Here is a 26,350-nt window from a genome sequence, read left to right as displayed (position 1 = left end):
TGTAATGAATTCAAGGCTATGGGCTGTTTCTGCCATTGGCTGGATCTCTTCGAGGGAATTCCCACTCTGACATATTGAGGAACCATATCTTACAAGGAACCAAAGCAAACTCATTCAGCAGGTTACAACCTCTTTCTCAGCACCTTCTCCCAGTCATGTTGAAACGAATGAAATTACAGAAGCAACAATCTTCTTTTTTATCCATAATTTTTCTATGATAAGAAAAATAAGACAGACACTATGGTAGTACAAAAAGAAGGCAGGGTGAGATTATCAGATCAAGAAGAGTTCCTTCTCACCCAGCATTTTATTACCAATGGAGATTAGCCAGATTACATTCAAAAGCTCACAAACAGGGCACAAAAGCAGCAAACTCTCTTCAAGACTTATCCCCAGAACCTGATGCTGAGAGACATGAGTGGATCCTCTAGCACAGTGGTTCTCAACCTGTGGGGCCCCAGATGTTTTGGCTTTCAACTCCCAGAAATCCTAACAGCTGGTAAACTGGCCTTTCCTCATGCCAGTTGAATAAATAGGAAGCAGCAAGACAAAGGATTAGCAGACAACTTGGCTTGAAAGTGAGCATTCCTGTGCAAATGGAAAGAGTGCTATGTAAGTCGTGAATGGTCGGGCAGTAATATCCACAACTGGATCTTTATTGGCCTCCCAGTCTTGGTCCTTGTTTAGCAGTTTTATTAGCCACTTTATTTTGGACCCTCTTGGAGACCATTCTTTTTTCCAGATGGTGTGATCAGGGCCGGCCGGAGATATTTTTTAATGGGAAGCGGGGGTGCTGAAAAGCGCCCCCGCCACCCGCGCCCTGGCCCCGCCCAGCGTGCCCTGGCCCCGCCTCCCACGCTGCGTGGGAGGCGGGGCCAGGGCGATTAGTGAGGGGGGGCGGGGCCACAGTTGGCCCCGCCCCCGCCCAGCGTGGCCATTTTGCCCTTAGTAACAAACTAAGGGCAAAAATGGCTTCTCTGGCTGTGCGCATGCGCTGTGCGCACAGCCAGAGAAGCCATTTTTGCCCTTAGTTTGTTACTAAGGGCAAAATGGCCTAGCTGTGCTGTGCGCACGCGCACAGCACAGCTAGGCCATTCGGGCCTGACTTCCTGGTCGCGGCCGGCGACCGCCCGGGCGATCGCCGGCCGCGACCAGGAAGTCAGGCCCGAATGGCGCCCCTAGCAGCCAGCGCCCGAGGCGGCCGCGTCCGCGGCCGCCTAGTAACAACCGGCCCTGGGTGTGATGTACACATGACAGTGAAGAGAGGGTAACTATGCCAACTAACTCTCCTCTTTCATGCTGTGATCATTCTTTTAATGCCAAAGTGACCCTGAAACACATGGATCTACTGCAAATCTGTCTCTTACAGCATAGCTGGAGAGTGGAGCCATGGCTAGGAGAGAGAGAATTGGCTTTATCTAGGATTGACATGTCCCTCCAGGTTGTGAGCAGATGGAAGATAGAAACTGCTGACTATAACATGTGGGGGGATTTGAGGAGCTTTATTTCAAGAATGGCGTTAAGCAGCTGCTGAGCACAGCAAGTCCAATTAGATGAAGAGAGAGGCCCTGTGGGTGCCCTGTACCCTGGCCTTCTTCAACTGCCCTTCATACTGGGTCACTTTGAACAACTGATTTTCATGAGTGGCAAATCCCCCTGAGTCAGCAAACACCTGGTGCTGGAAGGAAGGGAGGGACCCACTTGCAGGGAAGGCTAGAACATTTTCAGGGACAGGAAGGCTCTGTCTTGGATAAGGCTGGGTCAGACCAAAAGGGCACTGGAGGCCCCAGGGGGCTTTCTTGGGATTTACCTTAGCTTGATAAAAAATAAAGGCAATGGGAGCAGGTGCCAGTGCTGAGGAAAAACATTCCCGTGAACTAGAGAAGAAGCTGAAGGAAGATGGAGAGAAGGATGCTCGGACAGTCAAGCTGCTTCTCCTTGGTAAGTGCATCCACAAAGAAAATAGTGAGAATGGTGTGCTACATCGTTTCCTGCTTGCCTTTTGGTGTGATCTCCCTTTTGAACTTAGTCTGGTGTGTGTAGAGCATTGACAGAGGCTGTTGCTCAATTTCCCCTTTGAAAAGGAAAAGGTCTTCAGTGCAAGGATGGTGGCCCGCCCCAACTGGAAAACTGAAACTAACCTTATCATACAGGGCTAAAATCAGTGGCATATGCTGATCTAGCCCCAGTTACCCATGGAGCCACTGGCTCCCATCAGACGATGTCATGCCAGCTCCATGGGTGAAAGAGGACAGAACCAGCGTGTCACCACAACAACCTGGGAAACTTCCTGTGTTGCCATTTAACTCTATGGTGGGAAGCTGTGGGAACACACGCACTCATGCTTCCTCCCATGTGATTGCCCTCCCATGGATCTGGGCAATGTGAGGCGTGGGGCACCAGCCGCTGGTCATCTAATGAAGTGATGAGAGAATTGCTGTATATATTTATTTAGACAAATCAGGTGGTGCTAAGATTATGCTTTTTGTGTCCCCTGGGATGATCCTATGGGTGTGTGTGTGCATGTGGGAGGGAATAACTGTACATCTTTCAAAAAGTTAAATGAAAATCTTCTGGCTTCATAACTGGAGATCTTGATGACTCCATTGATTTCATGTCTGAATTCTTACATCAATTCCCTTGCACATTAAAGACCTGTGTGTTATAAATCTGTCTGAGTCTTTCCTCCTGCATGGCTTTAAACACACATATTTTGTGGGATAGTATGATCCATGCTCCTAGTTACTTTAGTGTAGATAGCAGACCCTGCTTAGAATTAGATATGAGGAACATATGAGGATATGAGGAGTAGATATGAGATATCTACTGCATATGCTCATGTATAAGTCTAGAAAGTTTATTCAAAAATCTCACCACCCAGTGAGATTTTGATTTATCCACAGGCCAATGTAAGTACTTTTTTAAAGTACTTTTCATTATAACAGATATAGCCCTTTTAGCCATTTTGGTCCAAAACACTGAAGCCTCTTTTCATTGACTGTAATGGGAAACTCAGAAGAAGGTTTTGCAGCATCCCTGCTGTTCTTTTCCATAGTCTGATGGAGTTTTCCTCCATGGTTCAGGGCCTAAACCAAAACTGGGCAAAAATATCACTTTGGGGCTCCATGTACCACCATCCCTGACCCAATTATTTTTGCAGATCCCATTAGAAATCCTCCCTTTCTGACTAAATATTTAATTGCTTCACTTGTAAACCTCCAGGAGTGGCAGTTTTTCTTTTAAATGTCTCACAGGCATCTCTTGTACTAAGATTGAAAATGCCTATTTTAAAAAATCAGAAGCACATCTAGCTGCATCTAGTTTTGTTTTGTTTTGTTGTGGTTGTCTGGCCTTTTTTATCATCCTTTACAGTCAGTATGGCATAGGGGTTTGAGTGCTGGACTAGGACTGCAAGAGATTAGGGTTGGATCCATGCTTAACTATGGAAGTCCCCCTCTCACACTCTCATAGCATCAGTCAAAGAACAAGTCTTGCCAAAAAGAAAATAAACACACACAAAAGGTTCATGTTAGGGTTGCCATAAGTAGGAAATGACAGGCAAGCCATTAGAATTGCCTTAAGTTAAAAATAAACAAACTACAACAGTCTTGGAGAACAACAGTCTTGGAAGTCTAGGGCAGAAAACGGATCCCTAGTTTTTTCTACACAGAGAAGGAATTTGCTATTCATAGTCTTGCTTCATTTCTGTAAAATTGTGTGGCCACTGTGCACCCCTTTCATGGTGAGAGCATTGTGATAAGTTTCCATTTCCAGATCTCATTATCGGAGCCATGAAGGTGAGCAATCCTTCAGTCATCACATCCCAAAGCCTTTCAGGCCAGGTAATCCTCCACAGCTCACTTGATGTAACACCAGCTGGAGCAATATCTAGAGAGAAGGTATTAGTATTAGGAACTGGTCAAGAGAGTGAAAGAGAGAGAGAAGAGAGCTGTTTTAAAATAGATCATCCTAAAAGCCAACATGCCCTCAACTCAAGGAAACAAGATTAGCTTATTATGATAATAAAAGGCGGACAGATGCCAGTGGTTACCACGCACAAGAGCACCCCTGCTTTGGGGCCTGTCTCTCCCCCCCCCCCCCCATTAATCACTTTTCAATAATAAACCTGCTCTTCAATACTTACCTGCCAAAGATGAAGGATCTGAAAGAGATGAATGTAAGTTTGCCAACTATAACAGAAATACCTGTATTTACTCGAGTCTATTGCATCATCAAATCTAAAATGCACCTCAATTTTCAAAACCCTGAAACGTGTTTGTATTTGCTGTCAAATGTAATGTGCAATGGTAAAAAGTGCATTCTTTATTATTTGGTCAAAAAGGTGGGTATTACCATGCGTGCATGCTTATAATTCCTTCTTCAAAAACAAAAGTGTTAGAACACCAAAGCTTTCAGCAATGGAAAATAAAACTTCGGGTGCATCTATTATGAGTCAGATGCCAGCCAATATAAATAACTCAGTTTATTGCAAAAAAACCCAAAAAAACAAAAACAAAAAAAAGAGCCTAAGAAGCAACCAAAAAAGGGCTCAAAACACTTTTTCTTCAGTGTGAAGTAACAATGTCCAAAAAGAACTTGAAAAACCCAAACTCAGGATATAATCTGGATTATCCTGGGAAATAATCCAGATTCAAACAAACTTAGTTGAAAAGGCTGGGAACTCGCTCCACCTGCTGACTGCACCTAAACAAATAATAATAATAATAATAATAATAATAAAACTTTATTTATACCCCGCCACCATCTCCCCACGGGGACTCGGGGCGGCTCACATGGGGCAAGGCCCAACTAGCACAATTTACAAAAACAACAGCATAAAAACATTAAACAATATACAAAAAATAGTAAAACACAGTAAAACAATAAAACAAGAGTTAATACAGCAGTAAATCAATCAACCACCAAGTACAATTCAGTCGACTTCATTGGTGGGGGGGACTGCAGCAGCAATATTAAAATAACATCATCACTTAAAATACCAGAATAAAAGGGCCTAATAAAATTCAGGATAGAGTTATAGTGCCAACTGAGGCTGATCATCCAGTGACTGTCTTACCAAAGGCCAACCTAAACAACCAGGTCTTCAGCTGTTTCCTGAAGGAGGATAGAGAGGGCGCCAACCTAATCTCCCTGGGAAGGGAGTTCCAGAGCCGGGGGGCCACAGCCGAGAAGGCCCTCTCTCTCGTCCCCACCAGTCGTAACTGTGAGGAAGATGGAAGTGAGAGGAGGGCCCCTCCAGAGGATCTTAGAGATCGAGTAGGCTCATAGGGGACAACACGGTCACGAAGATAGGCAGGAAACAAACACAGGAAAGCTACCAGCAATTACCCACAGTGACCAACGGCCACACAATGCCCCAAAACATAGTTAAAGCTAAACCACATCGTAAAGGAGAAGTCACAGCCGCCACATCCGGTCCCGTCATTAGGAAGAAGTCACAGGCATCGAGTTCCAGTCCAAGTCGTCAGGGAGAAGTCACGGTCATTGAGTTCCAGTCCAAGTCGTCAGGGAGAAGTCACAGTCATCGAATTCCAGTCCAAGGTAAAGAACCAAAGCAACGGAGGCAAGCCGACAGCTAATACATAAAACCAACACAGGACAATCCAGCGCAAACCCACACAATGCCAGCCACCATTGGCACTAAAAACCCAGGTTAACACTTATGTCCAAAAGCAGTCTTCCAAACACGTCTTCTGAAACAGAGATCCTGAAAGTGCCCAACAAACACCTTGCCGATTGCAAGACCACATTAGCAACAAACTTACTTTTATTTACAAGTCCTCCTCAGAACTTGAGCCAGCTAATGCCCCATCCACAGCTGAACCTTGGTGCTGCAAATCCTCATCAGAGCTGGAGCCACCCAACGCCCCATCTCCAGCTGCTGCCCCTCTACGATCTCTCCAGCTAGTCCACCTTCTATCCAAACCCATAACTCCCCAGGATCCATCTGTATCTTCTCTGTGCCATCCCTCAAATATACCACTGCTTGTGGATTCCTCAAGAATCTCCCAGATCTCCTGAACCTTAGTCCACTCCATCACTTCATTCCCAGAGTCTGACATCCCATTCTCCTGACTCCCAGCCCCATAATCCCCTTCAAAGCCCTCAAAGGTATCATCATCAGTGGGGTCTATAAGTATTTCCTGGATTCTCTTCCTTTGTTGCTCCTCATCAGAGTCTTGCTCACGAGCAGTTTTCCTGCCTCTTCTAATACAACTAGTAGGATCTCTACTCAAAGACTCCATCACAACAGCATCTATGCTGTAGAATGAATCCACTTTAACCACTCTGGCGCAGTGCTATGGGGTTATTGGGGGCTGTAGTTTGGGATCATGGGGGCTGACAAAGGAGGCAGATGCCTCACCAAACTACAAATCCCAGCATTGAGCCATGGCAATTAAATTAGAGATGGTGTCCCTCAAAGAGGAGCTTCCCCTATTGCTTTGGCTCAGCACTAAGATCACCATATTACATGAATCTAACGTGCACCCTAATTTTGGCAAGTCCGTTTAGCCAAAAAAGGTGAGTCTTTGAGTAAATATGGTACATCAGAGTTTAGATTGCTCTTATTCCTGGATGTGCAGCCATTTGCATGTGAAGGTCACAATAGCATAGAATATGTATTTCTGCACCCCATGCCCCGGTGAATTTTGGAGCTATATCAACCTTTTTTAAAGGTCAATCCAAGATTTAAGTCTTCCAAAGGACAATTCCCCCTCTGTGGCTGATTCTTACTGAAATTAATGTCTGGTTAGTGCTCTACTTTTTTTTAAAATGCATTTTAACCTGTATTAAATGCATAGCCATGTATACATGTTGTAATTCCATATCTGACAGCTACAAAAATAAACCACGAGTTTAGATTGTGCTACTCTACATGTCCACATTCTAAGAGGTTTTCCAAGTTTATTTTTTCTGAGGTTAATCACCATGAATTATGTAACCTGCAAGGGAGTTGGGAAGTAGTTTGGTCTCAAACCTCAGCTCTTGCCAGACATCTTTCTTAACCTCACAATATTTTCAAATACAATGTGGAACAAAAAATAAACACTCTTTAAAACTCTAGAATCTAAGAAGTAATGGAGTGCATGGAGCCACATCAAACTACAAGGGCTTCCCATGCTCTTTTAAAATAATTTCCTGCTTTAAAAAAATCTCCCTGCAAAGAAAATTGGGATTTTAGTCAGACGAGTTCTACACTAGCCTGTTCTGTACAAGAGAAAGTAATTTTTAAAATGATTTTTTCCCAGATTTCATTATAACCTCACCCCCCAGTCCCATTAATCTGTTACAGGTTGAACTGCAACAGATTATTTGGAATACTGAAATACTCAAAATCCAAATAGGTGTTTGAGAAAATTGCTCCTTTACTTTCTGGTAATTTAATGTATGGAAACCCACTACATCATTAAAATGTTGCATACAAAACAACATACAGATTATGCGCACAGTATATATGAAATATCAATTTGTTTTGTGTTTAGACTTGGGTCCCATCACTAAGGTATAATTATGCATGCATATGCAAATCAAAGTTTTTCAAAATCTGAAAAAAACTGAAATTCAAAACATTTCTGGTCTCAAGTATTTGGGATAAGGAATGTTCAAGCTATATAGTCACTCCTGCAAAAAAAACAAAAACCAAACAAACAAAAAAACCCACAAAAAACCACCTGTTACATTAAGCAATGTTGTTTGTGACATGGTCAGTCTATTAGTTCTCTACTGGGGGATAAAGTTATTTTAACTGAGGGAGCACTGAATGTGTGGGTTCCCCAACTACTGTCCTTTGTACCAGCATATTTGGTTGTGCTTGTGGAGTGAGTCATAGACTTCCTAAATGGAACTATGTGGAAATACTATAAAGTGGTAGACATGAAATGTCATGGTGCTAAAGATGTTCTGGATAAGGATTGTCCATAAATAAAATCCAAAACCATAGTTTCACACGAAGAACTGATATACTTCAAATACAAGTAAAGCCTTTTTAAGTCACATAAAAGGCTGGTGAATATTGCTTCTGGATAATGGCTGATCTAAGACCATACCCAGCCATGATCCTTAAACTGAAGCTACTTGAGATTACACTTGGAAGCTTCTGTACATAACCTGTGTATGCTCTATCACTGGGCAATGACATCTTGTGCCACTTTTGTTGGAAGTGTAAAAAAGGAAAACAGCACATTTGTGAATTTGGAAAGATGGGGCGAACAACTGTTTCCATGAAACTCATCTGCCAGTGGCAGCTAATGATTCCATATCAGTAGGGTGGTAAATTCATTTCAGTCTTTAATTCAGGCTTAAAAAAATTGTTCCAAGATGTTAAATCCTATTCTTAAATTAGGCCCAGCACATAGAAATTGCCTTTAAAGGTAGCAAAAATGGTTTCATTGCCTCACTGACCTACTGTGTTTCCCCAAAAATAAGACAGTGTCTTATATTAATTTTTGCTCCCAAAGATGCACTAAGTCTTATTTTCAGGGGATGTCTTATTTTTCCAACATTTATTGTTGAACAAAAAAAGAACATTTATTATATACTGTACAATAATCGTAATCACAAACCAGCATAACCAGACAAACTGAATCCTATCAAGAATTTCTTGTTACGGTAGAGTCTCACTTATCCAACATAAACAGGTCAGCAGAACATTGGATAAGTGAAAATGTTGGATAATAAAGAGGGATTAAGGAAAAACCTATTAAATGTCAAATTACATTATGATTTTACAAATTAAGCACCAAACCTTCATGTTTTACAACAAATCAACAGAAAAAGCAGTTCAATACACTGTAACATTACGTCATAATTTACTGGATTTACGAATTGAGCACCAAAACATCACACGGTATTGAAAACATTGACTACAAAAACATTGACTACTAAAAAAATTGACTACAAATAAAGATAGAATTGCTGCCTAGATAAATAGCTGTGGATCTGGGTGGGAGGCAGACTGCATTGGATAATACAGAATGTTGGATGAGCGAAGGTTGGATAAGCGAGACTCTACTGTACTACCATTATTTCCATGTACAACAATCTATGGTACATACATTTACCAATCCTGCATGCTCTGGTGTTCTGTTTGGCAGGCACGCTTCCAAACAAAAACTTTGCTAGGTCTTACTTTTGGGGGAGGCTTTATATTTAGCAATTCAGCAAAACCTCTACTAGGTCTTATTTTCAGGGGGTGTCTTATTTTCAGAGAAACAGGGTAGAAGCCGCTCGCTGCCACTGTATCCTGCTGGTTATCTGGTGTGGATTTTGTGCCATGAACTCTACAACATAGACAGAACTTGGTTCTGGAGATAGAAAAAATTAATCTCCATTTCTGTTTCCCCAGGAGCTGGTGAATCAGGCAAAAGCACCATTGTCAAACAAATGAAGTAAGTAGTTGTATTTCTAGCTTTTTCTCACAGCATCTCTTTAAGGAATGATGGTGAAAATATACCAAGAGGAATAACTTCACAAGTCAACTACTACCCTGTTTCCCCTAAAATAAGACATCCCCAGAAAATAAGACCTAGTAAAGGTTTTGCTGAATTGCTAAATATAAGGCCTCCCCTGAAAGTAAGACCTAGCAAAGTTTTTGTTTGGAAGCATGCCCGCTGAACAGAACACCAGAGCATGCAGGATCGATAAATGTACATACCATAAAGTGTTGTACATGGAAATATTGGTAATAACAAGAAATTCTTGATAGGATTCACAGTTAGTCTGGTTATGCTGGTTTATGATACAGTATATAATAATAATAATAATAATAATAATAATAATAATACTTTATTTATACCCCGCCACCATCTCCCCGTGGGGACTCCGGGCGGCTCACAATGTTACAAAAGTAACAGCGCAAATACATTAACAATATACACAGTTTAAAACACAAGAAGATGATAAAACAGAAGTTAAAACAAAGGTTTATACAACAGTAATAATATCAAACAACCACCAGTGCAATTCAATGCAATAAATGTTCATTTTTTGTTCAACAATAAATGTGAATTCTTCTTCATGGAAAAATAAGACATCCCCTGAAAATAAGACCTAGAGCATGTTTGGGAGCAAAAATTAATATAAGACACTGTCTTATTTTCGGGGAAACACGGTATGGCAATAAATACTTTAACATTTCCATCCAAAAGTGGCCAATAATGTACTAGCACAATGCCTTTGGCTTTGCAGAAAACGCATTGTTCTATGTGTTACAGAGCTGCTTTGTACAATCTGTTTTCAGATGTCCTGTCAATATATTTTAAGTGTACACTTGGAAACTTGACGTGAATGTGCCACCACCAAACATTCAGATACACTGGTCAGGATTTCCCTCTACAGCAAGAAATGGGGCCAGTTTATTGTTCGTGTAGGGCTACAGGGCCACTCAAAATACCCACCCCACCCAAAACACTTTTTGTTTTGAAAAAGATGAGTTTTGATACTAAATGGGGGGGGGGGGGGGGCTGGATTTCTTCAAAAGATATATTGAAATATGGAATGGGGGTTTCCAGAAAAGGCAAATTGCTCTTGTTTTGGCCTTACGAAGGGAAAATGGGGGAAGGCTATAGAAACATATGGGGTGGGGCAGAAAATCCAGGGGCAAACTTTGTCCACCCTTGCCGGATACTGTGTGCTCCCTTCTGAAATCTCTCCAGACAGCAGACAAAACAGCAAGCCAGAGAGAACATATTTATTCTCTCATTTTATGTCACCTATCTCCTGATGTGGGAACCAAGGTGGCTTCCAAGAACAGAATTGCCTTCAAACAGGCAAGAAAATATGACTGGGTGTCTTTGTCCTTTGCATCTATTAATATTGGGTGTCAGAGGGGAATGGAGGGAATGTGGCAGAAATTGCGAGTTTTTCTGCACATGGGGAGAAGAAGATGCAGCTGATGGCAAGCATAAACTGGACACCAACACTGTCCCAAGAAAGGAACATTTATTTATTTACCATATTTATATTCCGCCCTTCTCCCCCTAAAGGGGACTCAGGGCGGATCACAATGTACATATACATGGCAAACATTCAGTGCCATTAGACATACGATATGCAAACACAGACAGAGACAGAAAGGCAATTTAACATTTCCAGCTTCCGGCTTCATGAGGGTATGCTCGATTCCAGCTGCTTCATCATCCACTGTGACACTGAGCTCTTGATAGAGTACTCCTCATTCTTCTGCATGCTTTTTATGGTGCTGTAAATTATTTAAATTAGCTTCCCTGCATAAAGCTGTACCTAAATTTCCTACCCGACAGATGCAACTGTCTTTCGGTTGCTTAAGTGAACAATGAGCTAGGCCAGGGGTCCTCAAACTTTTAAAGCAGAGGGCCAGTCCACAATCCTTCAGACTGTGGAGGGGCCGAATTATCATTTGAAAAAAAACCCGAACAAATTCCTATGCACACTCTTCTTCTTTACTCGTTCAGTCGTTTCCGACTCTTTGTGACCTCATGGACCAGTCCACGCCAGAGCTCCCTGTCTATGCACACTGCACATGTCTTATTTGTAGTGCAAAACAACAAGAACAATGAAAGAACAATACAGTATTTAAAAATGAAAACAATTTTAACTGACATAAACCTATCAGGATTTCAATGGGAAGTGTGGGCCTGCTTCTGGCCAATGAGATAGTCAAGTTAATTAGGATTGTTGTTGTTGTGTGCCTTCAAGTCATTTCAGACTTTGGGCGAGCCTAAGTCTAAAATTAATTATTTATTCATTTACTACATTTATTTATTACATTTATATCCCGCCCTTCTCACCCCGAAGGGGACTCAGAGCAGCTGTATGTACATCTATATATATAAAAGGGTAATGGAATCACGGCACCGGACAAAACAACTAAACTAAATGCCCCACAACCTCGAAAATTGACAGTACAACCTCTCATCCACGCCTCTACGTTCATACAACAAAAAGAAAAGAAAAATAAAGTCCTAGCCACAGCAACGCGTGGCCGGGCACAGCTAGTATAATATATTATATTATTAGCATAGCACAATATTAGCATTATATATTACTATATTAAACTATACCACTATACTGTAATATTATATTTAATATACAATTAATATTATTATATGGTATTATTAGTATTATATTGTATAACATTATAATATTATTATCAATATTATATGTATATACAATATATTATATTATTTAAAATGATATAAAATATTATATTATAAAACTGAGGGCGGGGGCCAGGTAAATGACCTTGGAGGGCCGCATCCGGCCCCCGGGCCTTAGTTTGGGGACCCCTGAGTTAGGCTATTTAATGATCTGACACTCAATCGGACCCGGGCTGGCTTCGAAATCATGAACTCTCGGTCAGTAGTGATTTATTGTAGCTGGTTGTTAACCAGCTGCACCACAGCCCGACTCTTACAATGGTAAGTCCAGCCACAAAATCCTCCTTACATCAGTAGATTGGATGAGATCACATGATATTTCCTCCACAATGATGCATTGTGATATACTTCATTCTTTCACCTTGGATGTGAGGGCAATCTGGCTGCGACATCTGTCACCCCATTGATCGGTTGATTCGGCTGATCTGGCTGGCTAGGCAGGTGTCCCCTTCCTCCCTAACCGCTCCATGTGCGTCCCTCCCGAAGCTGCGCGCTCGGTGGAAGAGGACGACGTCCCAGGTATAGAAGGAGTGTACCAAGGTCTCCAGTCTTCGGCCCCGGGTATACGATAGCTGCGCTCCCCTGCTAGAACCTCCAAACAAGGTCATTCTTTCACCTTTCTGCTGCCCCATGTCTGTCCCCTCTGGAGAACAGCTATTGGACAAAGGCAGTCACTGGTGTCTCCATCCCTGCCAATCTAACTCTAATACAATCCTTGTCTTATTATTTGACATCCTACATATCCTCTGAGGAGGCCTTGTTACACATTTAAGTCCTGACAATGGCCAGTTACAGTGGGTTCTGGGGTGATTTTTTTTACTCTTGTATTCTACAGAATCATTCACCAAGAGGGTTATTCCTTAGAGGAGTGCTTGGAGTTCATCGCAATTATCTATAGCAACACTCTGCAATCTATGTTGTCCATTGTGCGGGCCATGGGCACACTTAGCATTCAATATGGAGACTCAGCCAGGCAGGTAAGTCAATAAGGAGATAACTTGGTTCCAGGACTATCATCTTCATAGTCTTCTTTCTCTTCATTTTAGAACCCACAGTGGTTGTTCTTGCTGTTGCGGTTTTTGCTTTACAGTATGTCCTTGGCATCTACTGAGCCTTGGTTCTAGGACCCTCTGTGCATAATGAAATCCATAGATCCATAGATTTCTTAAAGTCCTCCGAAGAATCTGACCCCAGTGGGGACTTAAATAGTGGTAGTTTACAAGGGATTGAATAGACCACAGTCCAGGAAGGTCAAACTTAAGGGGCTGTGATCCCAGTTGGTGTGATGTTGAGGGGATTTTGATGTAATGGCGCCAATGGAGTCTGTAGCATCCATACATCAGGGAATCAGTTGAGTTCATTAGACTGGTTCTGAAATTGTCACGTAGACAGATGTAATGCTCAGTGAAATCGTCCTGGTAGTCGGGTGTTCATTGGCCCCATGCCAGATTAGAAAATGGAACAGCAGCTTGGTAGTATTACTGGGTTTTTTACATTGCTCAGACTAATGGCTTCAGCAATAATGTAACCAAATCCAAGCATAGCCATGCTTCACGAACTTCACAATAGGTCAACACAATACAGTCAGCATTAAGTTCCACACAATAATGTCAAGTCAACACATTAAAAGCCAACCGGCAGGATGGACAAGCTGGTGGTAGATCTCCCTCCTAGACCCTAATCATGCTGAACCTTGATGGTGGGCCTACTGTTCACAATCTCCTGACCCATTCCATCCAGGGACTCAGCTAGTAAACAGGAGGCCCATTAACTCAGTCTCCACACTGCCTCTGGCTCAGCCACAACCCTTGTCCCCATGAAGGTCTTCCACGAATTGTAGAGATCCAGGGCCACTTGATTTCCCCATCGTTTGCAGCCCGCAGGCCCGCCACCCACCACTCACAGCCGAGCCACTCACAGATCAGCCATTTGTGGCTCATGCTCGCCGATCAGCTGTTTGTGGCTCAGGCTCACGATGCAGCAGCCACTTGATTGCAGCAAGCTGTCTGGAGGGGGCTCTGCACATGCTGAAAGCTGCCCCCTGGTGAAGACCACGGTTAGCTGGCAGGCACGCCAGCAGAAACGAACTGGCTAAAGCAGGGTGAGATAGCAGCCAGCGGTATTGACAGACTCGTATTTTAAAAACGCAGCAACCGAAAAGCGTGTAGTATTTTGTATACATAAATACTAACCTACTAACGAACAGATTAATTCAACTGACTTTTAAAGATAAAGTTTGGCAACAAACAAAACTGAATAAGAGATTTAAAAGAAATAAATTAACAGGAACAATCAAGAAGATTTTTTAAGAAGAAAAATGGAGAAGAGAGGAAATATGGAACAAAACAGAAAACATAAGAACAAGGTTCAGGAAGATAAGACTATAAGGTTTAATAGAAGATTATAATATTCCTCTTTTGATATGGAGGATATGTCAAACTTGCAAAGCTTTAGTATCACAAGTAATGAATGTTTGGGTGACAGAGACCAAGAATTGAATGTAAAACAATAAAATGTTATATCATGTTTCTCCTCTTGCCCTCCATACCAGTTTCCTCCCCCTCATTGATTTACTAGATATTTATTAAGATTTAATTTGCAATACTATCATGAGTACCCTACCCACTCCCTTTTCCCTACCATACCTTCTGGAAAAAATATTTGGAAATGATTAATAAAAATGGAATCCATCTCACAAAAAAACAAACAAACACACAGTAGAGTCTCACTTATCCAAGCCTCGCTTATCCAAGCCTCTGGATAATCCAAGCCATTTTTGTAGTCAATGTTTTCAATATATCGTGATATTTTGGTGCTAAATTCATAAATACAATAATTACAACATAACATTACTGCGGATTGAACTACTTTTTCTGTCAAATTTGTTGTATAACATGATGTTTTGGTGCTTAATCTGTAAAATCATAACCTAATTTGATGCTTAATAGGCTTTTCCTTAATCCCTCCTTATTATCCAAGATATTCGCTTATCCAAGCTTCTGCTGGCCCATTTAGCTTGGATAAGTGAGACTATACTGTACTTTGATACCCATGGGGGGGTCCTGGAACCAAACTTTAGTATATACCAGGGTCCATTATAGTTGCAATTTCATGTTTTGCAATTTTTGCAGCATTGTAATAAAAAACAGAATAGATTAAAATAAAAAATAGGGCATTTCTGTAAGAAATCCAGTGCTGTCTTTAGTCTCAACTGAAAGTTGTCTTCAGATGGACCCAGGGCTCCAGCAGAATCCAGAAATTGTGTCCTTTTTGCAGTCAAATTGTGGGAGTGTGGATTAAAACTGAAAGGAAGAAAGTATTACAACTCGCTGTCCTTGGTCTCCTGTTCCCAACTGCAGGATGATTCTCGTAAACTGCTGCACTTGGCAGATACCATTGAAGAGGGCACAATGCCAAAAGAGATGTCCGACATCATTTGCCGACTCTGGGAGGACGCTGGCATCCAAGCCTGCTTTGAGAGGGCCTCAGAGTACCAGCTAAACGACTCAGCTGGCTAGTAGGAACCCTTGGCTTGCACTATTATTGTTATAATGAAATCCAAAACCCAGAAAACAGTGGTACTGTTATTGTCCAATCAAAATGCAGAAAATACATCATTCAAACTTATGAGGCTTCAGTGGCTTCTCTACCAAGCAAAGATGTCAAAAACCATACAGAAGAATAGAAGTGATTATGTTAGCATTACAGCCAACCATGAAAATCTCATTACAGTTAATTTCTAAAAGCCTGACAGAACAGGAAAGTAGAGTAGGGCAGTGGGCATTTTAGCTACTCTAGGGAGGGAGTTCTGACATCTGAGAATAACCACCAAGAAGGCCCTCACCTTTGTATCCCTTGTGTCAGAAAATTACAGTGGATGTGCAAGATGCTTCTAGCTTTGTTAGAATGGCAGATAATGTGAAGGCATATATTTTATCCCATTTTCCACAGAGCTGAAGTCTCTGCTTATATGTGTATGTACTCTGATGTTCCTCCCTCTCTGACTATGATGGAAAATACAGGTAACTAGATGAAGCAGCATAGGAGGTTAGGCAAGAAAGGCTGCTGCAAACAAGCTATTTCCTCCTTTCCCGAGTCATGCCAGGAATCTGTCATACAAGAAATAAGGTTCAAGAATAAGGGACATACTGAGAATCATGAAGCCCTAAAGCTTGGGTGAACAGGAGGCATAAATGTGGGTAAACTTGGAGAGGGTGGCAAAAGTGTGCGTATGTGACTATACTGCCAATTTATGGCACCTCCATGAATTTCATAGGGTTTTTTACGCAAAGAATAATCAGAGGCCATTTTAGCAGTCCCTTCTCTGAAATATAGTCTAAAACATCTTGTCTTTGCTGGCAATCTCCCAATCCAAGTACTCACCTAGGCTGACCCTGTTTAGCTTCCAAGATCAAACAGTATCTGGTGTCCATAGGATATCTAAACCCCGACAGAAGAGTAGTCACTGTGAATCTTTGGGCTGCAGAGTGTGGTTACATTTCGGCATGAGAGATGCACTGATCATTTTTCAAATTTAGAAAGGCTTAACCTCTTTGAGCTCACTTAACCTACTATGCACCTTGTGCAACATACATGGGCATAGGGAATGTAACTGTCTTCTATGAAGAAGAGCTGGCCCATGCATTCGATCTTATCTTCTACTTCTTTATGCATGCAGTTATTTGAGTGACCTGAGACGGCTGGTAGCACCTGGTTATGTCCCCACAGAGCAGGATGTTCTCCGTTCCAGGGTGAAAACCACAGGCATTATTGAAACCCAGTTTGGTTTGAAGGACCTCAACTTCAGGTACAATATGTGGACGCATGCTTCCTCGATCTAGGCCAGAGTCTTGTGGCAACTTTAAACATATATATGTTAGCAAGCACATATATTGGCTCACATCCTGTTAGTGATTTGCAATGGCATAAATCCAACATATGCCCTCATAAACCTTTCTTTTGGTGGGGGGGGGGGGGGGAATAGGTCATTGCAGGGGTTGAAATGTTCTACAGACCTTGCCCAATTACTCCCCACCCCCTAACTCAGCTGCAGTCAGGTTCTGCAGCCCTCATGCCAGGGACACCTGGTGTTTGGTGGAGATCAGAGACGTGTCTAGCAGCTTCCCTCTATGTACAGACCCAGAATGGGGATTTAATTTGCCAAGGCCTTTGGAGGATTTCAGTAGATCCTGGCAGATGACATCATTGTTCTTTGTCTAGCTAGAGCAACATTACCAGACGTTTTCCTGAACCCCCCTCCCCATACTCCACTAGCCATTAAATGTCCATGGAGCTGAGGTTGCAGCACTTAACTGTATGTGCTGTCAACCTGGAGGGTTTGAGAGGGGAGGCAGAGCACAATTTCACCCTTGGAACTCTCATGCTACGCTCCATCTCTGCTTACGCTTCTAGGCATTTGTGAATTGGGTCCCACTTCCTTAACTGCAATGGGCAAAGAGTTACTAAATTAATTGGTATGCTGACAAAGTGATCCTACCAATGTCTGCTCAATCAGAAATAAGTTCACTGTTTTCAATGGAGACTTAGGTTCAGTTTCAGCCTAGATTGTCACTGTCAGAAAAGATCGGTTGTATGAACTTCCTGTCCCCATTCTGTCACCTTCGTGTTTTATTTTGCAAATTATTTCAAATTGTGATGCTGAAACTTGTTTTTTGTTCCCTGATGTGGCAAAGGGCCAGGAATATGGCCACACTTTATGACATCAAAGACCCAGGGCAAAGGCCAATAGTACCTGCCTTTGGAGTTTCCCTGAGAACGCAGGACAACTTCGTGTCACCTGTATTTCCCTTCATAGACACTGGTTTCCGGCAGGTGGTGGGCTTATGACCATTAGGCCAACAGAAAGAAGTAACATATTACTATTTCGCCTGTACAGGGTAAAATGTGGTAAAGACAGTCAGTATTACCCTACTCTGCAATTCTGTATGTGCATTTATTAAGGGTGTCATGGCTGCTCCTTCCTTAGCAGTTTAGTAGATTTTACTTGTATCTGCAAGGATTTAGTGCCCCCTAAAGACACATAGTGAAAATTACAAAGCTTCAACATTTTCAAAGAGCTTTCCTTCAGTTTACTGTCTAATTCAAAGCACATTTCCTCCCATTCCTAAACATTGCCCCCCCCCCCCCCCATCATTCCTTCTGCTAGTATAGTTTCTGTAGCATTTTTTCCAGGAAGAATAACGCTTTCTCCTAAAGAATTGATCTAGCATGCTTTTCATATTTCCCATTTCAGATCAGTGCAGAGGTTCTAGCTTTCTTTCCACAGGTTCCCTTTTCATAGCAGTCTCTCTTAACTTCCTGGCAGGATGTTTGATGTGGGAGGACAACGTTCAGAACGTAAGAAGTGGATCCACTGCTTTGAAGGGGTCACTTGCATCATCTTCATTGCTGCTCTTAGCGCTTATGACATGGTCTTGGTGGAGGATGATGAAGTGGTGAGTACCAGCCACAAATTGCATTGATTTGAGAAGCAGAATCACATAGCTCTCCAGATGATTTTGAACCACAGCTCTTAGTTTTCTTCACTCCCAGTATTGACTACGTTGGCCAGAGCCACTAGAGCAGGCATGGGCAAACTTTTTTGCCTTGGGGCCGCATTGTGGGCCTAGCTTAGAGAGCCAGGCCAGGGGCAGGGGGCAGGCACACACTGGGTGGGGAGGGCCCAGGCAAGGATGGGGCCAGGAGGGGGCAGGGCAGGGCCCGGGTCATCCTCAGGTTGTCCTCCCAGCATAAGGGAGGGGCTGATCATCCCATCCTTATGCTGAGGGGAAGGTGAGACATGAGGTGACTGCCCCGATCCTTCTTCCCATCCTCCTCCCCCGATCCACGGACTGTCCTCTTGGCATTATGCCAGGAGGAGGGTGAAAGGGGTGGTAGCTGAGTGTGCTCTGGAGGGCCGTCCTTCAGGCATAACGATGGGGTCGCTTGCACTGTTCTTATGCTGAAGGAAGGTGAGACACCAGCTGCTAGGTACCTTCCACCTCCATCTTTTAAGCATAAGGATGCAGCAAGCCACTAGGACAGGGAAAATGAGGAGGGCCTGAGGTAAGCACCCAGGGGGCTACATCCGGCCCCCAGGCCTTAGTTTGCCCATGCCTGTTGTCACCGGTCCTAATTTTTTAGATTTTGACTAACAGTATTTGAAATGTAAAGGGTAGAGCCAATGTAATGCAGGCCAGAATGTTGGGCTGGGATCAGGCATTATTGGGTTAAAATTACCAATGAAAGGTAGAGACCTATCCTGCTTCACAAGATAAAGAAAGTAGGAGGAGAGTACAGTATAACCCATGTATCTGTGGGGATATGTTCCCAGATTCCATTTGAACAAAACCATGGGTAAAAGCAAACCCTATTTCAATAAAAAAAACTTTCAGTCCAAGAAGAGGCAGGCTTGTTTTCTGCTCCCCTGGAGGCAAAGACTCAGAGCAATAGGTTCACATTATAGAAAGGAGGTTCCACTTGAACATTTGGAATAACGTCCTGATGGTAAGAGCTGTTTAGCAGTGGAACTCTCTGCCTTGGGGTGTGGTGGAAGCTCCTTTCTTGGAGGCTTTTGAACAGAGGCTGGATGGCCATCTGACAGGGATACTGATGAGGCCTGAACTGAGGAGGAGGGGGACCCTTTGGTGGTGGGGCCTTTTGCTCCTGAATTAGAGCCTCCCAATCCTATAGTGTCTCAGGGAAAAAGTAAGTCTCCTCTGGATGACTGAAATTGTCTTACAGACAGATCTGCTTTTAGTCAGAATGTTTCCCAGGAAACACTGCCAGAAGCTCTTCTTGATCCTGAGAAGTAGGTGAGGGAGTTGGAAGATACTGGTTTGTTGCCTATAACTCAGCACCTCCAGCTATGGAGATATAGTGCCAAGGAAAGGCAATTAAGGTTTTCCCGGTATTTGAAAAATAAACAAAGGGATGCCAGGTGTTAGACTGATAGTGTCTCCATGGGAACGAATTTGATTTCTTAAATTAGCCCCTTGACTTGATCTGTGTGATAGAAACTGAATTTTCTAGAGAAAGTCACCTTTTTCATGTGCTTCCAGATAGGAGCTTCTGGACTTGTTTTCATGTCATGTTTTCTTGTTTGGTATTGAGGAATTATGTTTTGGATACAGTTCTTTGTCTAAGTTCTATGGATTGTTGGCCTTACTTTCAGTAATTAACTCTGCTGTTTGCAGCATCAAGAATATCATGACTGTAGCCTATATTTTGGAATGATTTTGAAGCCAGTATTTGGGATGTATTTCTTCTTTTACCTTTTTATGTATACCTTGGAAATACTTTGGTTAGAGAATGCCCTTCCTAAGAAGATCAGATTGGCTCCTACGTTGATGAACTTTAGGAAGGAACTGAAAACATGGCTATAGAAATAGGCCTTCGAAGGCGGCTAATTGCATCTAATTATGGAAATCAAGTTGGGACCATTTCAATTGGTTTTATGGCTCACATCAGCAATGAGCAAGTTTTATAATGCTTTTAATGTAATACATGTCTTTATTATTATTTAGTTTTGTACATTTATGAATAACATTTGTGAGTTTATTCTCAACTTTTCTACTACTATTTATTATCTATGTATCTGATTTGTTTTACCCCTGTTGATTTAATTTTCCTGATTGTCATGTGTTTATTTGTTTTTAAAATTTTAAATGTTTTTTTCTGTTGTAAACCACTCCAAGTCCCCTTGGGGAGAGGGGGGCAGGATATAAATAAAGTAGTAGTAGTAGTAGTAGTAATGTTGTTGTTGTTGCTGTTGTTGTTATTGTGTACTCTGGAATGTACTATTGAACTAGCTTTTTCTTTAGAACACTCTTCTCTTTAATAAACTTTAAATCAGTTGATTGATTCCTGTTGGCAGAGCTATATTTGGACTAATTAGCTCTTCATTTTGGGTGAAAAGTTGTCACATAGGTGGCTGGGCTGCTACAGATACTTTGATTTCCTTTTCCTGCATGGCAGGGAGTTGGACCGGATGTCCCACGTGGTCTCTTTCAACTCTGTTATTCTTTGAGTCTAAGAGTTGTATTAGAGAATCTAGAAAATGCTCAGAGAGGCCATATTCTGTTGGAAGTGGATAAATAGAATCACAGATACTGTCTTACAGATATTGGTGTCATACTGTACTTTCTTGAGTGAGAAAAGGAAAGATGCGATGTAAATTAAAATTAAGAAATAATGAAATTGGCCTGGCTGTGCCATGAAGCAGATAGGATGACTCCCTGGCCCATTACTATCAGGAGGGATAAAAACAATATCTAGTACCTGAGGACTTCCCAGTTATTTAGATTAAAGTTTTTAAAGGCAACAATACTATTCAGATGTCTGTTTTTACTCTTCAAGAATATTTGGAAGCTATATATTATTTACAATTGAGAATAATAATGGAATCTCCTAAAGCCACAATCAGTGGTTCACTCTGGAATTTTAGTAACGTGTCTTTCATCTACTATTATTATCTCCTAAAAGTTCAGCCACAAGCTATGATAAAAGTACTTAGAGATGAGAAGAACAGCATCACCAGGTTCAATACTCTTGCAGCTTTAGAAAGTTTTCTAGAAAGAGGTAGGATGTGTGCATATGCACTGTTGCCTACTGAAAGGCAAGAGTCCTGGCTGTATCTGAACAGAGCAATTTGTATTGTTTCTCCTTCTAGAACCGCATGCATGAGAGCTTGCACCTCTTTAATAGCATCTGCAACCACCGGTACTTTGCCACTACTTCCATAGTCCTTTTCCTCAACAAGAAAGATGTTTTCCAGGAGAAGATTAAGAAGGCCCATCTCAACATGTGCTTCCCAGATTATGATGGTGAGTTCAATCTGCCGCATGTGCACTGGTGTGGATACAGCAAAGTTATCGTGTTAGGAACAGTCATCAGCTGTTTGATGCTAGGTAGCAGGAAGAATAGATGAGGTTGTTTACCCCTTTTGAAAGTATGCTTCAAAGAGATTAGAGGCTGTGCATTAAAAGGTTGGCTGGTCTTGAAAGACTGGCATTTTTAATTAAATGAGAAGCAATGTAGCAAATGGAAGATTGCATACATTTAGACAAATCAAAAGCATAAATGAGCAGTGGCTGTATATTACCACCATGCACCTTCAGGAAGGCTGGGGCACCATAATATTAACACCAAATAGCTTCCCACTCTTCCTTCTTTTCCTCTTCAAGGGCTTCTTCTTCTACTATGGGATCAGCAGCCCTCACTGCTTGCCTTCCCAAAGTGTCAGTCCTCATCACACCGGACAATACAATGAGCCACATAGGGAAGATGGCTCCAGTGTGCTTCAGGATAATTATCATTTTTCTAGTGTGCCAAAGTCTGTGCAGCTACATTCTCGTTACACACATATCATATTGATTTGGTAGAAGCTGCAGCAGAGTTGGGAGGGCTGTTGCCAGAAATGGGAGGAATTGGGGAGCTGTTTGTCTATATGTATACACTTGCTCCCCTTGCACACATTTTGTTACACTGGCAATATGGATGGGAGTTTCTTGATGATTTTGAGGAGAAGAACAAGTCACTTTGGATCTATCATACTAATCATTGTCCTATTTCTCATGAAAAGTCAGAAAGTGGCTTTATTTTTGAGAGAACTGCCATAACTTGCTCCGTGCTTTGGGAAACAGAACGCCAGGGGGCCTCAGTGCACTGTGAATCAATCCCACACTTCCCTGCCACGTAAACTAGAATTCGGCTTTCTTCTAAGGGTGTGGGTGGTTTAGAAAGTTTGGGCTCTTGGCATATCCACTTTTTTTAACGTTTTAGTCCTGATCAAGTGGCAAAGCAGTCTTTAAAAGAGATCAGGAAACAATACAGGTGATATCTAGGGAGAAAACAGTACAACCCATCTGCTAATGGGACCAATACCTGGGGTTTCACCTACTCATATTCAACAAATTATATCCTATCTTGGAAATTGCTAGGTTCTCCAGGTGATATTGTGGTCTGTTTCTGCCAGAAGTCACCACAGAATCATCCTCAAGGACCTAGCAAATTCTTACCTCTCTAGAATGTCTTTAGGTTTTCCAGGATGACTATGGTAACTTCCAGCAGAAGTCATTTATTTCAATAAGGTTCGCTGTTATCCACAGCTTCTTGTTTCTACAATAAATTCAGAATTGTATCCACACCAGCTGCTAGTGTTCTGTGATTCTATGATATTGATAATTTTGTTTAATACTGTGTGAACCAAACTAAAATTTGATGCCAGGAAAATGATCTCATTACCCTTAGTTGTATCGGACTCTATCTCACAAGCACATTTCTCTAGAGAACTATAATTCCGCTTGGTTTTATGGGTGATGTGGTATTCAGGTACTGTGTGGGATTAGGAGATCTGAGTCACAGATGGGTTCACAGAAGCCATGAAACTGGGTGACCTTGGGCTAGTCTCTCTCCCTCTTTCAGCCTGAGCTCCTCTCACAAAAGTTATTGTGTAGTTAAAAAGAGGAAGCAGTTAATGTACCCTTGAACTCATGTGGGGAAAGTGGGGGAATAAAGATGTAATAGACAAATAAGCGTCCAATCAGAATTTTTCATGAAGTCCTGAGAAATGAATCCATCTCTCCTTATTCCCCATATTAATGCAGGTCCTAATACATATGAGGATGCAGGTGCTTATATCAAGTTGCAGTTCCTTGAGCTCAATATGAGACGGGATGTGAAGGAAATCTACTCACACATGACCTGTGCCACTGACACTCAAAATGTTAAGTTTGTCTTTGATGCAGTCACGGACATCATTATCAAGGAAAACCTGAAAGATTGTGGACTCTTCTGACTACAGGAGCTTGCTTTTGTTTTTCAAAACTATTTTGAGCAACAGAGAGGAGAAACTATCCAGGGCCCCATCTGCACTGCCATATAATGCAGTTTGAAACTGCATTATATGGTCAGTGTAGACTCATACAATGCAAATTAACTACATTAACAGTGTAGATGGGTCCCAAGTCTCCCAATTTGCACCACTTTCCAGTATATATTGTTAAATATATATTTTTATTATTATAGCCTATGCAATTGGAGGTATATAGCTATCTGCTGGAGAACAATTTATCTTCCCATTGCTGCTGAGCCATGGCAAAGGAAGCCTATCTCTAAGGAACAGAGCTCATATTCTGTATACTAAAGGCCACAGATTGCAATTCCATCCCTGGCATTGCATTAGATAATAGGTGACATGAGAGACACCTGCCTCAGACCCTAGAGAACTGCTGGCAGTCAGACTAGATATATTGGAATAGAAATGGGCATGCCAGAGTATCCCTCTGCTTCCCTTAACAGCAGAAGCTGTGTTAGTGCCTTCAAGCTTTGCTTGGGGGTTTCCCTGAGGCATTGAGATCTTAGTCGTCAGTTAGGATGTCAGACTAGCTGGATGTTTGGTCTAATGGAGCTGAGGTCCTGTTCACCAAAGATGGAAGCAATGAACAGTGAGATGGAGGACGTGTCAAAGTAGCAATCCAGGAGAAAGGACTACATGCAGGCCTTGCTTTTTCACGTGGCAACTGTTTCTGCAGACATCCTTGCTCTGTCTGAACAAAAGAAGCATTGCTTATTGAGCAAAGTTCAGTGAAAGTAAAATCATCCCGTTACTCAAGATGATACATTCCACTCTCTTTATATGGGTGCTGTCTCAAGTAGTGAACCACTCATACAGAAGCAGTTCCTTCCTCTTGCAGGCTTGGCCAGGCAGACACCACTACAGATTACAAGCAAAGCGAACATGCACCTGGTCACAAGCATTTATTTGAACGTCCAGAACTGGAGATGGTCTGATACCTCTGTTAGAAAGCTTTCCAACTATACGCAAGAAGATTGAACTCTTCCTTTTCATCTGTACTCTGGCTTGCTAACAAAAAAAAATCCTTGTTCTGGAAACTTTTTCGTCTAAGCCACTGTTGGATGTGAGAAGCTGCAAACTTGTATGACCTTTCCTCTTTTAATGTAAACGCTTGCTGAATCCTGCCATTTGTATTCAATATTTCCCTAGTCTTCTTGTGGGCTCCTGCTTTCTGCCTGCAGCACATTGCTTTCTATGAATGAGGAATACATGCCCAGATTACTAAAGACATTGGACTGGAGTGCCAGAATTCTGCCAGGCAGAGAGAACACTGCAGTTGCACCAGTAGATACACAGCTTCTGATATTTACACAAGATAGACGTTGGAGCACTTTTCCTGAAAACAAAACAAAAAAAAAAACTTTGACCTCCTGGTTAAAGCAAGTCAGGACTGCAGAATACTTCATAAGAAAAGACTTAAGTTTGATTTCCTCCTACAAGGCATTGTGTCCACATAGTTTTCCTCCACTTTCAGTTTCACAAATCTGCCATCGCTGAAATGGGGTTCTCTATATAAGGATAGATGCACAATACCAGTGCCCTGTCACACAATACATTTTTGAACAACATATGAAAAATCAACAAAGACTTCAATTTTTTCAGTTCCCAGAAAAATACAATTGTGCAGCACACATTCTTTTTCAGGGAGAAGCAGGGAACTTTGCAGCACCCCACAGGGGATATGTTCCCAGAATTCGCATGGATATGTGAAAAAGCAGACAATAGCGAAATCTATTATTTTTTATAGGACAAATAACAGAGTATCGAGAAAAGTGTGTAGCTTTACAACAGTCCCTAAGTAACTGGTAAGTGAAACTGCATATATTGGCGCCACAGATAGAGGGGGGATCATACTGTAAATAAAACTAGACCAGTCTGAAATCTTAGTTTCAATACTCCTAAAACAGTGTCTGAAACACTTATCTGTTGTTGGTCATGATTTTGTTATATAGTTCGAGCTTTATTCTGGCAAAAGTTTTGAAACTGTACTGCAGGCATTAGAAAACCCTTGCAAAATCATGGGACTTTCTTTAAAATGCTGGGCCACAGTCTTCTGTGTTCTTAATTTTCTCCCTCCTGCAAATGGATCCCTCAGGCACCATTATCCTAAGACTGATTTTGTGTATATCTTCCTGTGTGCTTCTGGAAAAGATCCTTTAAAACTGAATTGTGCTATAATAAAACAAAAGGAAAAAAAAGTAATACACAATCATACATACTCAAACATATGTTATTAGTAAATGCAGGTTGGACAGAGAAATATGAAAACTGTTGTGTCATTTTGGACAAAGAGCGCAAATAACAAATTTCTAGTCAAAGTACCTCCAAATAATGC

At 41.9% G+C, this 26,350-nt stretch overlaps 1 protein-coding gene across 1 annotated transcript; it reads left to right on the top strand.

Annotated features, from left to right (window-relative positions):
- Positions 1 to 1,197: 1,197 nt before the first annotated feature.
- gnat1 (G protein subunit alpha transducin 1) lies at positions 1,198 to 26,063 on the top strand. The gene is made up of 8 exons (XM_003217555.4): positions 1,198 to 1,941; positions 9,368 to 9,410; positions 12,994 to 13,135; positions 15,518 to 15,675; positions 16,837 to 16,965; positions 18,484 to 18,613; positions 21,829 to 21,982; positions 23,765 to 26,063. Exons 1-8 carry the CDS (start codon positions 1,836 to 1,838, stop codon positions 23,953 to 23,955), a joined length of 1,053 nt encoding a protein of 350 aa, XP_003217603.1. The 5' UTR covers positions 1,198 to 1,835; the 3' UTR covers positions 23,956 to 26,063.
- Positions 26,064 to 26,350: the final 287 nt, after the last annotated feature.

This window comes from Anolis carolinensis, chromosome 2, assembly GCF_035594765.1.
Source record: "Anolis carolinensis isolate JA03-04 chromosome 2, rAnoCar3.1.pri, whole genome shotgun sequence".
NCBI lineage: Eukaryota > Metazoa > Chordata > Lepidosauria > Squamata > Dactyloidae > Anolis > Anolis carolinensis.
Note: the sequence above shows the minus strand (reverse complement) of the source record. Positions and strands in the feature narration are given on the sequence as shown.

Coding starts and splice junctions, on each gene's coding strand:
- gnat1 (XM_003217555.4), top strand. CDS start 1,836: ATGGGAGCAGGTGCCAGTGCTGAGGAAAAACATTCCCGTGAACTAGAG. Junction 16,966..18,483: donor TTGAAGGACCTCAACTTCAG/GTACAATATGTG, acceptor ACTTCCTGGCAG/GATGTTTGATGTGGGAGGAC. Junction 21,983..23,764: donor GTGCTTCCCAGATTATGATG/GTGAGTTCAATC, acceptor ATATTAATGCAG/GTCCTAATACATATGAGGAT.